General features: G+C 28.5%; 1 protein-coding gene across 1 annotated transcript; it reads right to left on the reverse strand.

The window, feature by feature from the left end:
- Positions 1-1,738: 1,738 nt before the first annotated feature.
- LOC105782972 (MADS-box transcription factor 23) lies at positions 1,739-9,551 on the reverse strand. The gene is made up of 9 exons (XM_012608109.2): positions 9,420-9,551; positions 8,765-9,038; positions 6,985-7,066; positions 6,424-6,485; positions 3,644-3,743; positions 3,513-3,554; positions 3,029-3,112; positions 2,605-2,768; positions 1,739-2,006 (listed from the first exon to the last, which is right to left on the reverse strand). Exons 2-9 carry the CDS (start codon positions 8,944-8,946, stop codon positions 1,997-1,999), a joined length of 726 nt encoding a protein of 241 aa, XP_012463563.1. The 5' UTR covers positions 8,947-9,038; positions 9,420-9,551; the 3' UTR covers positions 1,739-1,996.
- Positions 9,552-17,921: the final 8,370 nt, after the last annotated feature.

The following is a 17,921-nucleotide window of genomic DNA, read 5'->3' on the forward strand; positions in this document are numbered from 1 at the left end:
AATACACTAAACACTTAACCATCAAGCCTAATCATTTATTTGGTCATTCTTTACAATTAAACCCCTATATTTTGGTGTGTTAGACAAATTCATTCTTGATGTGAAAAAAGTATACTTTTTATTAATTTATATATATATTTAAAGTTTTTTAATTTATGTTCGCCACATGGCATATAGAGAGGTTGTCATGTACTACAATCAGATTAGCTATTAGTGCCATGTCAACAAAAACTAATATTGTTAGCATTGAGGTACTAACCTGAGCGGTGAAATACAAGCTCGGGTGCCAACTAGGTCTAAAATAAGTTAATGTACCAATTAAGTAGTTTTCGGCAAGTTCAAGAGACAAACTATATGTTAACCCTTCTTTTTTAGTGATAGAGTATATATAGCGGGATACATAAATTATAATCTATGGAATAATAACTAACAAAATATATAAATATGATAGTTTTATATTTTCACATGTAATATTTATTTATAATAACTAGTATAGTTTTTGATCCACACTTCGCATAGAATTAATTATTTAAATACATCATTTAAAATAAAATATAAATTAATAAGATACATTTTTCACGCAAGTATATAATATTTAGAAATAAAAACTAAAAATAAAAAAAAATAATTTTCTATTTTAATATATTTTCTTAAGTAGTTCAAATAATAAATCAATTTGTAAGTTGTGGACAACTTTAAATGCGTATTTCAAAAATGAAAAGAATTAATGAAATGCTCTTTTAATCTACATTAAATATAAATGTTAAATCAAATTATGAATTATTATACCAATCACATCCCTAAAATGCAACATATAAAAATAAAATATAAAATCTATACTACTATATATATATATATAAATGCATAAGCATTCCTTACATGACATATGTCCAACCTTTTACTTTTTCTTAAAAATTATATAATAATGATAAAATTTTAGTTTTTTTCTTTACAATATACTTGATTTAATTTTTATATTTTAGTTTTGACATAATATAATACTTTAATTTATATAATATCTTTAGTTATTTTAGATATTTTACTCGAATTTTAAAATTATTAATATCGTTAAAATTCTTAGTTAAATTTAAGTCTATTACAATGTTATATTTTTGTTACAAACTATCAAATGAACATTTAAAAAAAATTAAAATATCATAATAATGAACATAACAAAATAATTTAATCGATATCAACAATTATACTTAAAATTTTAAAATCGAGAAATAGAAATGAATAAATTCTTTAGAATAAAGGAATGGGGAGCATGTATAGAGGCATAAAGGGGCTGGAGTTTTTTTATTTGTTGGCCGATGATGTAAGTTTGGATCGCAGATTTTATGGACCCAATCCATTTGGGCTTCAACATGATGATTTTGAAGTAAAAAATATTGGGCCCAAAAGAACAGTCCATGTGATTTGTTAGTTTTCACTTGTATCTTTTGCAGTGAAATATATTTGGTAGTGACGGAGGAGTAATTTGTCAAACCTCGCTGAATTCCTGGAGTTTTATTATCATTTTATTTTTATTTTAATATTTTATAGGGTACAATTGTAGTGATATATATTGTACTATTAAATTACATTGTAAAGAGATTCTTTCCCGAGAATTAAACTTAATGTAGTCTTGTAGTAGAACACAATATGAGCCAACTGCGTTTCTCCTCAATCCATATTTGGTATCAACACAAATTAATGCCAATGAAAATGAAATATTTAGTCATAAACCCTTCGTATTTGACATTATTTTCATCACCCTCAACAGTAAAGCAAATGCTATTTGCAGTGAATACCAATTTCGTCTCCATGGCAGAGTTGAGTAACATCAGTCGTTCTCATTATTACCTAAATTTACATATTATAAAACAGTAATTCATAGATTGGAATATGAAGAAGCTCACCCATACGTACTGAAGCTTACAGCCATGGGATGTCCACCCTAAGTTTGCTGTTCTTAGGGTTGGATGTTGAAATGCTTTGCTTTCTTGCTTAGTTCTTAGGTCGATCTGTATATGATGAAGTCTTTGTACCATACATTTTCGGTGGATTTAATCTATCTACTATAATTAGATAACTTTCAGTCTCTCTATTTTATTTTTGTCTTGAGATCAATTGTTTTCATTAATTTCCGTCTAATATATACATATAACCTTTGAATTATACTCATATTTCCACTTTGATACTTAAACTTTTTTTTAGTTCCATTTTGATAAATGAATTATCATTTTCAGTTTCAATTTATCCCAAAACAAAAAGTTGTCAATAAAAATGTGACATGTAGCACATTATTAAATTTTTGGGGTAAAATAAGATGAAAATGATAGTACAACTACCAAAATATGAAAAAGGAAAACTTAAATACCAAAATAATAAAATATATTTAGTTGGAAGGTTAAATCATAACTTAAATTTTTTTAAAATTTATGATGACATGAAATATTTTTCTAATTGTATAAAAATGCCAAGATGTATATGTTACACCATCGCATATTTATTTGATAGAGGTCTGTGGTTGAAAATTATATTTTAAATAATAGAGAGACTAAAAGCAATCAGTAAATCTATTAACAACGCGTAACTGAAGCTCATTCCATAAAAGTTTACCTAGTTTTCAAATTTGATGTATCAGCTTCGGGAAGTTGTTGAGGCTGGCTTAACCGGAGATCAACAACAGGTGCTTGCAAATAATCATATCCACTGTTGAAACCATAACTGTGGGATAAGCTTTTGCTGCCTTCATTTGCTTCTTCTGCTCCATTTCCATTAACCTGTGTCACCCCCAAATATTTGTGTTGCTTAGTACATTTCTCAATAGAGGTATTCGTGGGTCGAACACGATCAACGAGTTCCATCTCTACTTATCTAAATTCACCTAAAAAGTTATTTTATTATTTATAAATTCATAAAAATATTTTTTAAATTATTTATAAACACTAAACCTAACCACATCAAATTAGTTGAAAAATATAAATTGAAGCGGACCAATCCATATTTATCGTATATATATATATATAGTTATAGTGAGTACCTTCTGTTGAAGTTCAGTATTTTCATGGCAAATAAGGTCTAGCTTCTTGTGTACTTCTAGATTCTCTTGATGAATGCGGTGTCCCTGCAATTTCAATAAATGAAAGTTGTTAAACTCAACAAAAACAAAAACAAAAACAAAAAAACACCCTGTTTAATAGTGGTTTTTGTCATGTAATAGTTGAAACTCTTATAATATTATTAGCAAGTCCGAATTGATAATTATGTTTGACTGAATTTTTACGCGATTTTGATCTGATAACAAAAGAAAATTTTAAGTCATCAACAATAGCAATGTTGTTCTGAATCTGAACCTACTAATAACATTATATAAAAATAAAATGACCGAATCATGTTAAATTGAAATATAATAATTAAATCCAGAATTGCAGTATAATAAAAGGACTAAAATCATAACTGGACCCAAGAAAATCACTACATGTGAAAATCAACAGAAAAGAAAATGCGGCAAAACCTTTTCTAACCTTGCGGTTTAGTTCATCGATTTGATTTGTCAGAATTTGGTCCTATGGGAGCAAATTGCAATGAAAAATTAATATTGAATCCTTGAAAGTTGTAAATCCAAATTTCATCTTGGTTTTAAAGCTAATTTTACCTTTCTCATGCGAACCCTTTTCAAACTCATTTCAAGTTGGTTTTCTAGGCCCTGTAGATCTTTGAAGCTTAAACCGGATAGCTCTTTCCCCATCAACTGCCTACAGTATTCAAAATAGGTTAAGTTAATCGATTCGATGAAGTCAGTTATGACAGTTGATTTGATTCTATAGGTGGTTAAAATAGATTAGTCATTTGTTATGAATAGACCTGTTCATGGATTGAGCTACTCGTTCAGACTCGAAGGTCAGTTCAAAATTTAAGAGGATTTGGGTTAAAATATTAAGCCCGAAAAATGAGTTTAGATAAAAAATTAGGTCCCTTTAAAATATGGGTTGGTCTCGGGTTTGAACATTCAAGGCCCGAGCCTGACTCGACCCATTTTTAAGTTTATAATACTTTATATTGTGTAATTTAGAACACATTAAAAAAATTAACCTGTACAAAATATATAATACTATTCTAATGTAAACATTAAAATAATGTTAAGATGAGTATAGAAAAATTTTCAATAAATAAAAAATATATAAAATTATTAAATATTAATATAATATATAATATAAATATTTTTAAAATATAAAAAAATAATATGAGCGGGTATAAGATGGGTTTGGGTTAATCTTTTATAAATATGGGCGAGTTTGGACAAAATTTTAAGCTCATATTTTGGGCCGAGCCAAGCTTAGACAAGTATAAAATATATTAATATCATATTTAGGCCTGACCCATGAACACCTCTAGTTATGAATTTTCATAAGATCTATATCTTTTTTTTATTTTTATAAAATATCTATACTTACAATATATAATATTATAAAATTTTAACCAAAATTAAAATTTCATCTTATATTTTTAATACTTGGAAGAAAATAAGAGGAAAAACGATTTAACCAACTAAATTAATAGATGTTAACTTGGTTTTATTAGGTGAATTAGACAATTAATCAGTAAATCGGTTAAAGTATGAGGTTAGTTCAGTTAATTCAAATTTTCAATTATTTTAACTAAATTGATCGGATATACACGTCAGATACTTAAAATTATAAAAGAAGTAACAAATTATGTTAAATTAAGATATAAAACCAAATCACAATTTTTGTAAAGATTAAAGGTGTACATATTAAGAATATTCTTTTATATGCTTTCCAGCCTTAACTTCCTTGTCTTAATGGTGTGTTTATTAGCTTACTGAATTTAAAATTAATTTTAATGTAAGGCCTAGTATTTTAGGGGTTAATTGCACCCAAGGTTACTAAATTATTGATAAATTTACATTTTGGTCACTAAAAAAAAGTTACAAAATGGGCACTAAACTATTCAAAAGTTTTCATTTAAGTTATTGAGATGTTAAAACTGTTGTTGTATGACATTTTTTATCCACATTGCTTACACCAATCAAAACCTCTCCTCTTTTATAGTTCTTTTTTTTTCATGGAACAACTTTGAATGTCATAAATCAGTGAACCAAAATTCAAATAACTTTCTTCTTCAATCTTCGACATTAACTATCAAATCGACTTGGATCTAAATTATGTTGGTATTGATTCACCGTACCAATCGTCGAATCGTTGCTTGGATCTTGATAGCCAAATTTAAAAAAGAAAAAAAAAGATACTTAACAATCCAGTTACTTAAATAAAAACTTTCGAATAGTTTGATGACTTGAATGAAAACTTTCGAGTAATTCAGTGACCATTTTGTAACTTTTTTAAATTAAGTGAACAAAATGTAAACTTACCAATAGTTTAGTGACATGTTTACCCATATTTTAATTTTATCAAATTAAATAGCTGAACTATTATTAATAAATTAGATTACATATGCTAATCCTTTTACATAATTTTAATATAAATTTGTCTCAACATGCATAACTTATTTTTAAACATATTTCATGTTAATTTACAATTTTTTAAAAATATTCTCAATTCATGTTCGAGTTTGTAGTTGCTTCTCATAACAATGTTATCTCTAAAATTTAAACTTACTATTTTCCTTGAAAATACAAAATATTTTATCACTATACCTAAAACTTGTTAATATTCACAACCATATTTTGAGCCAACTTACTGAGGGTAGCATAAATGACTTAATTTTTGGTGATGTAATTCAATGGAATTGAAGTTTTGTGACCTAACAGTAAAACTGATGCTAAATTAAGTGATAAAAATATATAAATATGCTCAAGTTTGGTGAGTTCAATTTAGGACAATATGTAGTTTATATCGTGAACTTATTTAGGATTAATATGTAGTTTATCCCTTAAACTTATTTAAAAGTACTTAGTATTTGAATTTAGTTGATGTTTGAACTTGTATTTTATCACTCAAGTTGATACCTCTACACTAACATTGTTACTTTTTGCTGATGTGGCACTGATAACTAATATTATAGTGACACATGACAACCTCTCAGTATGACATGTGGTGGACATAAACTAAAAATAAAAAATCTTTTAAAAAAATTTAAATTAATTTTTAAAAATATAAATTTTTGAAAAGTTCAAGTAACAACTAGGTAGTTTGGACAAGTTTAGGGGGCAAACTACATGTTAACCATTAAAATTTTATCAGGATTAACAAATTGTGGACAACGTGGGACGGAATATAAGTTTAGATACTAAGTAAAAAAAAAAAAGAATTTAGACAAACTCAAAGACTAAACTACATATTGACCTACGGATTATGCAGAAAATGTTACCTATGACACAATGAATTTCTTTAAAATTTTCCGTCCAATGCACTGCAAAAGTGTTTTATGTATGAATAATGGGATGTTGAGTACCTTTGGCATTCTTGCAAGTCATTTAGTTGTTGCCTCAAGCTTGCTACCTCCTTCTTCCAAAACTATCAAGCACAAAGTCATATATTAAATAAGAATGTGAAGCATTTTATAGTAAACTAACATCACAAAAAGACGAAAAATTGGAAGTATGTCTCACAAAAGTTGGGACATCAATTTCTATTTGAATTGGTTAACTAATTCAGGTTTTAAATTTTTATGTTGATTTCGGGTTTAAATTTTTTAGATGGGATTATTTTAATTTCAAGTTATCTGTTTAAGTTCTTTCGAATTCGAATTATTGAATTTTTATAATTAAATCAAATTTAAATTTGAATTAATCAAATTGAATTTTTAAGTTCGATTCAGAATTGACAGATCTGAAATTTAGACTTCATTTGAGAGCTTTAATATATAGCATTAAGTTAATTTGCATGTCTTGTAACTATGGAAAACCAACCGAAAGGGGAAAAAGATAGCAACAAATGCCATACATACATTTTGAACAAAAAAGGGGAAAATTTATGGAGAAAATACATAAGCAGGTGGTGGAGGAATAATTACCTTTAATTCAGAAGCAGGATCAAGTAGTTGATGATGATTTTCCTCTTTATACTTGTTGTAACGTTCTATGACAGAGTTCATGCTGATATAAGACATGCTTTAATACTTTTTTTCTAATAAGTGGCAGATAAATACTAATAAATTTATTTAAATATAAATTTGAAATCGTAAATTTGATACAAACCATAAATTCTAAATCCAAAATAAGAATTATTGTAATAATTATAATTAATAATTAATTATGTTTAAATAAAGTTATTAATATTTATTTATAAGTCTTCTATTATTTTTGTTTTACCTAACTATAATGTGATATGTTGTTATTTACTAATATGCATGAAATTCATGTATTGATAGCGCATTAGATATTATTTCATAAATAAATAAGATATTAGTTCAAATTGTGTGATCTCAATCCCCTACTTTAATATTGTATAAAAAAAATAATGTTTGAATCAGAATGAATCGACCAGTTGGACTGAAAATTGATAAGGGTACTAATCCAAAGAATGACTTTGAACCGGTTAGATCAGGGACTGATGATAAAATATCGAATCTTTGAACGACAATAACACTGGAAAGATATGAAAGATCATTTTAATTAATAATGAAGTAATATAATATTCTAATGTTATTATTATTATTTTACATGAAACAGAAAACATATATGATGAAAGTTAAAGAAAAAAAAGGAATCGTTATTATTTGTTTGGTGTAGGTGGAAAGTGTTTTCAACCAATAATTTTTAATTATTATTATTAAATTTGTTTATTAAGTTAATATAATTATCTTTTTATTTATCGTGAATTTGTATAATTTCTTACTCATTAAAATTGTTTATCATTTAAAATAATAAATAATTTAAGTAATATAAAACATTGTGATACATATTAATAGTTTACTAAATAAAATCACAAATTCATATAATTAAATTTTATAAAATAAAATAATTTAAAAATCTATCATATATAATTTCTAATCTAATGTCCTTAATAACTATTTTCTATTTTCGCTTCACTCGTTAAAACCGAGTTTAAATCTAAACACATGCCCCATCGCTATTTTTAATATCACTACTATAATATCCAATCTTATCACCATTATTATTTTTAATTTCAATAAAGAGAAACACACCATTCATTCAAAGGAAGTGTAATTACTTTATTATTTTTTAACGCAATTAATCATATAACTATTAATCTAATATTAAAAGAGATCATTTAAATATTCTTAAAAATATATTAAATGTTTTAAGAAACAAATAATAATAAATTTTGTGCTATAATCCAAATTTTGACTCTAAAAAAAGTGCCACTAAAAACCTGTTCTATTATAGTGTTTTCATATTTAATGTATCATTGTCAGTATAATTATATATATATATATATTACAATGAAGGCATCATCTTGAATATGTATAAATCTTGACAAATACATACATACACATTTATATAATCACCTATAAATAAAGTTATTCTTATTTCATTTTTAAGGAAATTTACAAATTTATATTATTTATTAATGTCAACTTCGTACCATTTATTAATAATGTACGGAGTCGTCCTCACTGATATATAGAAGGATTCACTTACAGTAATAGTCTAGAATTGATCTTACACGAGCAATGAAAATTTAAGGATACTATTTCATGTTTTATTTGTGTCAAATTTTAAGTAAATTAAAATAATTGATTATTTTTATCATAAATAAAGTTAATGAAAGTTTGTTAATTCTGTAAGTGATTTCTTCCTAATTAAAAAAGAAAAAGAGAAGGAACTGACCTAGAGCTGGCAAAATGATGAAGCTTGGAGGTGCTGGAGAAGATAATCAACCCAACTTCAGCATCGCAAAGGATGGCTAACTCTTTAGCTTTCTTCAATAGTCCATTTCTTCTCTTTGAGAAGGTCACTTGCCTGCTTGATGATTTCTCTATCTTTTTTATCTCTATTTTCCCTCTTCCCATTATAACCCCCTTAATTTTCTTCCCCTCAAAAAAAAAATATAAAAAGAAAAAAAAAGAAAATTAGGGTTTTCCCCCTTTTTGCTTCTCTTGGCCTGCATCGATCAAGAAGAGAAATTCTCAGCAAATTCATAAAATATATACACATATTAAGTGGTAAGCATGGGTGCCATCCTGTTTAGAGGTTGTTTACGCATGGATCGAGCTGAGAGATTGTTTGGAGGTTCTCAAGTTGTTGCAAGACAGACGTGAATTTGAGATGCCGGAGCTTATACTCCTTTCCGATGCTTTTAAGTAAGCAACAAGCTGTATCGTCACCCTTCTAGCAACCGTATTCAAACATTTAATCTTGTTTTATGTTTCTGGAATTTACCATCTCTCTCACTCCATCCATCACCAAAGATGCGTAAACAGATAACATACATGATTTGCAATAGAAATTAAAAAGAAAGAGAAAAGAAGATAAAAAAGCTTACTTGTTTGAAGCTAATAATGATGGATGAAAGGCGAATGATATCCAGAGACTCAAATCTTCTTTTTCCTTTGCAAGTGAAAGAGGAAAATCTTGTATTTATATCTAAATGGAAACCCAGAAGTGGTTTTCTAACCCAAAAACATGGAGCCGAAGTATGTTAGTACTGTAAGTGATGTCTGTTAAATAATTCACTACTCGCTTTAATTAACAGACATCTGGGTCCGTCAAATGTAACAAAGTTGTGTTGACCTCGAAAGGTACAGAAATGGACAAACGTCGGCTAAACAAAGCGAGTAGAATGGAATTGGTAATCGAGAGAGTTAAATTAGAAGTATCCTCAGACTGACTTTGAGAGTGAAAACAACGTTTGTTAATAAAATAGTTTTTTTTCGTATCGTACATATTTTATAACGGGATTTTCTAATTTAATTTATTTTTTTAATTGTTCTTGTCATATCCGGGGCAATTTACCAATAAAAGCCCTTTTTTTTAAAAAATTATCGAAATGAGCCCATTTTTTAATTATTTACCGGAATGGTCCTTTTCCGGGAAATCGCGTCCACGTCAGCGCGATATCAGGGTACGTGTCAGGAAATCGCGTCCACGTCAGCGTGAGATGCTGACGTGGAAGGAAATCGCGCCCATTTCGATAAATTTTAAAAATATAGGGCTTTTTTGGTATTTTGAAAAAAATAAATTTTGAATCTTTTTGTACTTGTATTTATTTTTTTAATCAATTAACTCTTCAATATTACATCAATAGCAACAAGTACAAAAAAGATTCAAAATTGTTACCAACAAGATTTGAACCAAGGTACTAAGGGAAAAGAGCAAGCATCTTAACCAAATAAACTAAACTAATTAATTGACATATTATAGAAATATGTTATTATCTTAATTATATTACTTACGTTCTAACGATTTATCGGACCTATTCCATACACGTGTCAAATCAAAAAAATAATACAACAATTTCAGAAAAAATTCGTGTTTACTTCAAATAAATAAGGAAAATAATGATTTGAATGTTTCAAAATTCAATTTTAAACCGAAAAATCAAAATTTAGGGCAAAAGGATCTTTTTCGATTTAAAATCAAGCAAACCGCCTTCGGCATTTGTCAGCGCGTAGATCTCGAAAATTTATTCGAAATCAAAAAAAAATCGTCTCAATCCGACAACCGAGGCAGAAGTTATGGCCTTTCAAAGTTTTCCAAGCTAAAAAACATAAACTGTTCATCCACGTCAGCAAATCGCGTCCTCGTAGGTGCGATTTTTGTCCACGTAAGCAAAGCGCGCTGATGTGGACGCGATGTTCTGACACGTCCCCTGACATCGCGCTGACGTGGACGCGATTTTGGGGAAAATGGCCCATTCCGGTAAATAATAAATTACTGGGCCCATTTCTGTAAATTTTAAAAAAATAGGGCTTTTTTTGATAATTTACCCTCATATCCGTACATCTTTTCCAATTTAATATTTTTAGCAACTTAAATTTTTAAACACAAATTAAAAATACTTATAACTTAAATTTTATTTTATTTTATTTTTATTTCATTTAAAACTATATTAGTTTTATAAAACAATACTAGTTTAAAATTGTATACTTTTATAACTTAAATTTAGTACTTAACTTGAAAAAAATAATAGTAATATTTTGCATCAAATAATCTTTTATATATTCGTTTTCATGTGTTATATCTTATTTGTCTAATGTTTGAATTTGTGTTGGTGAATGCAAAAATTATCATCTTCTTCCAATTATTTATGTTTATTATATTAGGTTTTCATCAATGCCTTCAATTACATATTAAACAAAAAGAAAATCAACCTTTTTAGGAGTTTATAAGTTCAATTGTAACAACAAATTACTAAATAAATTAAAATTATAATCAACTCGATACAAATATAACGGACTAAAAATTAATATATACTCGATTTAAGATCAAAATAATTCTAGACAAAACTCACACATAAGAAAATTTAAATCTAAAATAATTTAAAAGAGAATGCACACATCATATGTATGCATGCCAAAACTCGGAAAAGAGGAAAAATAGACCAATTTTCCAATTTCAAACTATTTTCATAGTGAAAAAAAAAAAAACCTACCATTTTTAACAAATGCTAAGGTTTGGGTCTTTAAATACTTAACTTTAAATTTTACCAGTATAATTATCATATATCAACATCTAAATTTTACATTGCGTAACTTTTGTATTGGCATGGGTATTATTTTCAATGTAGGAGGATATGTTCGAGTGCACTAAAGCGTATTATCCTCCTATTATGAGCTGGGAAGGGACTATGGATAATTCTAGACATTTTGTCAAAAAGATTATATATGATCAGATCTTATAATAAGATTATTTAAAAAAAAGTTATTATAACTACCATTAAAATTTTATAAAGGGTAAATTACAAAAATAGTCACTTTTGTTTGCCCCAGATTACATTTTAGTCACTTATATTTGAAATGTTACATTTTTGTCACTTACATTATCGTTTTGTTACGAAGTGATCACTTTACCATTAAACTCCATTACCTTCCTAACGGCAGTCCTACGTGACAGTCCAAATGGGTTTTAAATGCCAACTTGGATGCCTTACGCGGCAGTCCAAGTTAATAAAATGTTTATATTTAGATTTAAATAAAATAAATATAATTATTAAATATTAAACTAAAAATAGCATATATTGAAAATAAAAAGATAAAATGAATAAACTTAAACAAATTTGAGTTAACTATTTGCAAAATTGAACAAAATATTAAATTTCTATTTTTGACCAAATTAGACTTAAAAACTAAGTATTACATTAATTCCTATTTGTTTGTGAAAAGGACAAAAAAATATCCACTTACCTTCTTTTAATCATTACTAAAGGAAAAGGAAAGAGACATAACAGGGTTGAATCTAAGGGGATGTTTCCATTACTTGTCTATTACAAGCCTATTCTGCAGGCCCACTTAAACAGATGTTTGGTTCAAGGGAATACCCTATTATGGGTATATTCCATTCCGGGCTTAAGCAGAGATATTTGGGGATTTCTATTCCCTTCCCTTTTCACCGTTTACTCATTCATTGCCATATGAACCCTATTTTACCCTCACAACTTCTCACCTCAAAAACACTCAAACGGCAACCACTTCTTGCTTCCTTCGACTCCGACATTCCTCCCCTTCATCCAAGGTCAGGTAAACATTTTTCCTTCTGTTGTTCCTTTCATTTTCATGTATGTCTTTTTTTTCTTACCCAAGTTGCGCACCGAGTGGAGGCATTAAGGTGGCTTGGGACGAGAGAGAATCGAACAACCAGTCGGCTTGGGAAGGGGCTGAGTGGGCCCTTGCTGGCTTATGTGAGAGAGAGGTATGCCGAAACAGTGTAGTACAATGACATCAAATTGCAAGAGTGGGATTTAGGTATGTCGATCACTACTTCTTGATCTGGATCTTTAACATGTATAGTAGATTTTTTATAGTACTGTCCTGAAAGTTTGATAATATTTTCTTATCGATTTTATTGTTTGAAGGTAAAGAGATGTCGAAGTTCATAATTTCTTATATCAAAGGCTTGAGATAATGCTTGTTATTGTAAATCTCAACTGCATAAAGTAGCTTTAATCCACAACTTGCATGATTCTTTTGCCTCTTATCTATATCTTTATATATCTGTTCTTATTATTTCTTCCGTAAAACCATCATAGTAGCAGCTTTAAGCAAATTTACAGCACTAATCACTCTTTATCATCAAAGCTTTACTTTTCCGATACTGGATGAAATATGATATTATGTGGGATATTCTATCTCTAGCTACCAATCCAAAAGCTATTTCTACAAACTTAAGGTTCTTCTTTTCTGATTCCAAGTTTGTTGTTATTCAAAGCCACTGAACTTCGTCAAAACTAATAGTATTAAGTTGTGGAATTTTAATGCTTTAGTTTAGACTGAAATGTATTCATTTAATACCTTGTTCTACAACTTTGCTTTCTTTTATCATTTGGAGCTTTAATATTTTAACACAAGTGATGTCAATTTCTTGTCTTAATAACATCTTTATTATTTACTGATTCAGGTGGACAGACAAGTATCAGGTAACTTTCACAAACATGCATTGTTTTTATATCCCTTCATTATTTACTAATATTTTGCTGGCTAGTGGCAACTTTGAAATAAGATGTTTGGTTTCTAGAAGCTCTATGTAAAGTTTGTGTTTATGAGTTTGCATCTGGCCGCTTAGAAATTTAATTAAGCTAATAGTTTTTGCTCTAAAACTTATATGACATCCCGTAAGTTCTTTTAAGTTGTAAAAGAAGTGTATGCCTAGATTTTATAACTATTGTTATTAGGGTGTGCATAATTCGGGTAAAATCGAAAAAATTCAGTTAACTGACCGAATTCGGTTAATCGGTCGGTTAACCGAATTTTTTCGATCGGGGGTCGGTTAATTTTTTATGATTTTTTGGTTAACGGTTAATTCGGTTTGAAACCAGTCGGTTAACCGAATTTTTCGGTTAAATTGAAAAAATTAATAAATAAAATTATCCAATCCAACCCAATTACCCAACCCAATAAAACTAAAACTAAAGTCTAACTCTAAGTCTCTACCCAATTACACATGTTTTTTTTTTTTTTAGGTTTAATGCACATGGAGATTTTTTGGAGAGAAGAAATGGATATAAATGGAGAATATTAAAGACTTACATTTCAATTATGTGTTAATTTCGAGACTTATGTAATGTTTTTAATTATGTAGTGATTCAAAGACTTATGTAATATTTTTAATTATGTAGTGATTCAATTCGAGTAATTCGGGCAATTCGGTTAATTCAGTTAATTCGGTTAATTCGATTAATTTTTAATCAAAAATAAAAACCATACAATTTTCGGTTAATTCGGTTAACCTACCTAATTAACCAAAAAAAATTCGGTTCGGTTAATGTTTTTTTAAAAAATTTCAGTTCGGTTAACGGTTAAAAATTTTAGAAGGTCGATTAATTCGGTTATAGCTATTTCGGGTCGGTTAACCAAATGTACACCCCTAATTGTTATTAACAATCCCATGGCTAATAAGTGAATTTCGATTTTCTTTTTACCTTTAGAACAAACTAACTTTGAGTCTATCATAGCATTTCACTGTTGTATTCATGGGATGCCACTATTTGTACCACTTTTATAATTAGGACTTGGGATTTAATTTATTAGCGCTATTCCAGGTTATCTCAATGTCTAAAAGTGTTGAAATAAAATAAAAGTTTACATCTATGCTTTCGTGTGTTCATGACAGAAGAAAAGATTAATCATCCTATTCAATTTTAGTATATGGTTCATATTTTGTTCCCATATTCAATAAAACGGTGCTTCTAGTATAAACCAGCCTCTATAGCAACATTCCATGCATTGAAGATGATATATAGATTACTTTGCTATGGTATATCTTATAAATATCAATCACCCTCTTTCTTAAAAACTTCCTAAAACCTTGCTGTGGTTTATCTTATAAATATTCCATGCATTAAAGATGATATATAGATTACTTTGCATGCAGTAACATTGATCTCATGGTCCACTGTAGTAACATTTATATTTTAGAAGTTTGATAAAAAGAAAGAATGCTACATGAAAACCTTCTTTCTGCTCCCTAGAATGTGATGATGACTTGTTTATATGTTTGTAACCAACAACGCTTACTTGGTGTTTACAATATCCTACTTCATTTGTCAATGCTTGTTTTATGTATTTCATTAATGCTTCTTCTGGACAAGTTTCACGGGTGAATCTTTTACAAGAAGATGAGCTGAGAGGAGTAGCAGTTCTTATTTTTCTTATTTTTGCAAATAAGCAGATTGGTAAGTTTCATGTCTCACATGTAATTCATGTTATCCTTGAATATATATACTTCGAAAATTTGCCTTGCAGCCTATGCTATGATAAGATTCATTGCATGTATTTATAAGTAAGAACTTCAAAGTGATTTATGCTCGTGTTCTATGCATCTTTCAACAATAGAAACTAGCTTTAAAGCAAATCTATCCACTCCTTGAACAAATCATCTTTTAAGTGGTAGAATGCTGAGTCATTTGTTTATGCACATCGAGTCGTTCATCATCAAAGTAAGGGATCTGTGAACCTATTTGATCATCCTCTGTAACTCCTAAAGGAAATTAATTTTTGGTCCTCATTGTAGGTTAAAGGTAGCAACAAGAAGGGGAAAAATATCACTCAAGGGTGTGCTAAGGTAACAATACCCTCCCAATGTCTTTGTTGTAAGTTAGTTATGTGTTCAACTTTGGAAAGATGAGATTTGTTAATGGAAAATGAGGCTGCCAAGGTAAAGAGCAGCAAACCTCGTAGGCTACCAAATGCCAAGAATCAACAACAACAAAAAAATGAACAAGGAAAAGGGACATAAACAAATATCTCCACTGGAATGATAATACCATTACTCTTTTTTAGTAATACGGAAAAGACAATATATACATGTTAAACTACATTTACAATTTGGATTTGATCTTTTTACTTTAAACAAGAACATTTTGGTTATATTTAATTTTCGTTATGTTTTTATTTTTGATATGTTTCATTTAAAACTATTTTAATCTTTTAATATATTATTAAACTATTTTTATTTTCGATGTCTTTAATTTATGTTATATTTAATTTTGGTCTTCAACCAATGTTTTATATTACTTATATTGTTTGATTAAAATTATAATTAACACTACAAAAATTATCTCAACAAACGAAACAAAAAAAAGTAAAATGCTACAAACAAATCATGTTATGGTAAGAATGTAATGTATATGGAGTTTTAGATTTTATTTAAATAAAAATAAAAATTGAATATTTTAAAATACATAATTTTAAGATATTTAACACACTATATACCTATAATCGAATTGAGTTAATACAAAATAAAAGAAATTAAGACCTTATTTTCTTTTCTCATAAAAATTATTAAATTCATATTAATCAAATGGGTATTTTTTTAAAAAATAATTATTAAACATCACCATCAATTAATCAAATCCACAAAAACACATTCTTTTCTTTTCTTTCTTTCTTTTTTTATTTTTTGGGTGATTGATAAAGAAATGAATTTCAAGTTTTTTACTTGCAAAGATAGTTGTAATTTGTATTTTGTGCTTTCTAAAAATTCTTAATATGTATTGTTCATTTTTCTTTGATAGTGTGTTATTACTTCCTCTTCTTCTTTGGCTTGTTTGATTGCTTCCTCCACCCACAGTTGAGCGCCTTGTATTCACTAAATCACTGTAAGTTCTTTGGCAATTAAATTTTTTGATTTTATTTTACTGTTATTGAAATTAGTATTGGAGAAATGTGACCTTTTTACTACGATTTGAAGATATATATCACTTTAATATCTTGCAGTAATGGCTCGTCTGCCTTTAATACTACAAAGTGTGAGGCTTAAAAGAATCGGCCTTGTATTGACAATGTGGTTGCAAACGTGTACAGCTGCGAGTTGGTTCTTAGTTACATTAGGTGCCATCCATAGCCTACATACTTATAGACCAATGATTAGATCTTATATTTTAGATTTTTATGCAAAACGAGATTATGTGAAAAGACTTGTATATGCTAGTGACGAGACCTGTATTGAACAAGTTAGGACGAATAGAATTACCTTTTTTAAACTATGTGAGATGTTACAAACTTTAGGGGAATTGAAGTCGTCAAGGAACATGTTTGTTGATGAGCAAGTGAAAATGATTTTACATATCATTTCTCATCACCTTAAAAATTGAGTTATCAAGCATCACTTTAATAGGTCCGAGAAAACCGTTAGCAGATCATTTCACAATGTTTTAAATGATGTCATACGCTTACAAGATGTGTTGTTTAAAAAAGCTGAGCCAATTATAGCTAATTCTACAGACCCAAGGTGGAAACGGTTCAAGGTATTGGAGTGAGTTCTATATATAGCTTGTACATAATTTAGTTGATTTAGATTTAAATATAGTATCCTAACTCAAGGTTTTATACATGTGATGTAGAATTTCTTAGGTGCTTTAGATGGAACACACATCAAGATTAGGGTTCCAACAGTTGATAAACCTAGATATCGAACGCGAAAAGGTGACATAGCAACAAATATGTTAGGTGTTTGTACACCTGATATGCATTTTGTTTATGTTCTTCCTGGTTGGGAAGGTTCTGCTGCTGATGGACGAGCTCTTCGAGATGCCATTAGTAGGAGACATGGACTAAAAGTTCCTCATGGTAAAGTGCAAAATTAGAGGACTTTGAATTAATCTTTAAGATTATACTTTTTGGGGAAATTAACCATGACAAATAGTTTTTTTATAGGTTGTTATTATCTAGTTGATGTTGGATACACAAATTGTGAGGGATTCCTTGCACCTTTTAGAGGACAAAGATATCATTTGAATGAGTGGCGTCAGGGTTACCAACCAAGTACTCCGGAAGAATTTTTCAATATGAAACATGCTTCAACACGTAATGTTATTGAAAGATGCTTTGGG

The sequence above is a fragment of the Gossypium raimondii genome, chromosome 13 (genome assembly GCF_025698545.1).
Source record: "Gossypium raimondii isolate GPD5lz chromosome 13, ASM2569854v1, whole genome shotgun sequence".
Lineage (NCBI taxonomy): Eukaryota > Viridiplantae > Streptophyta > Magnoliopsida > Malvales > Malvaceae > Gossypium > Gossypium raimondii.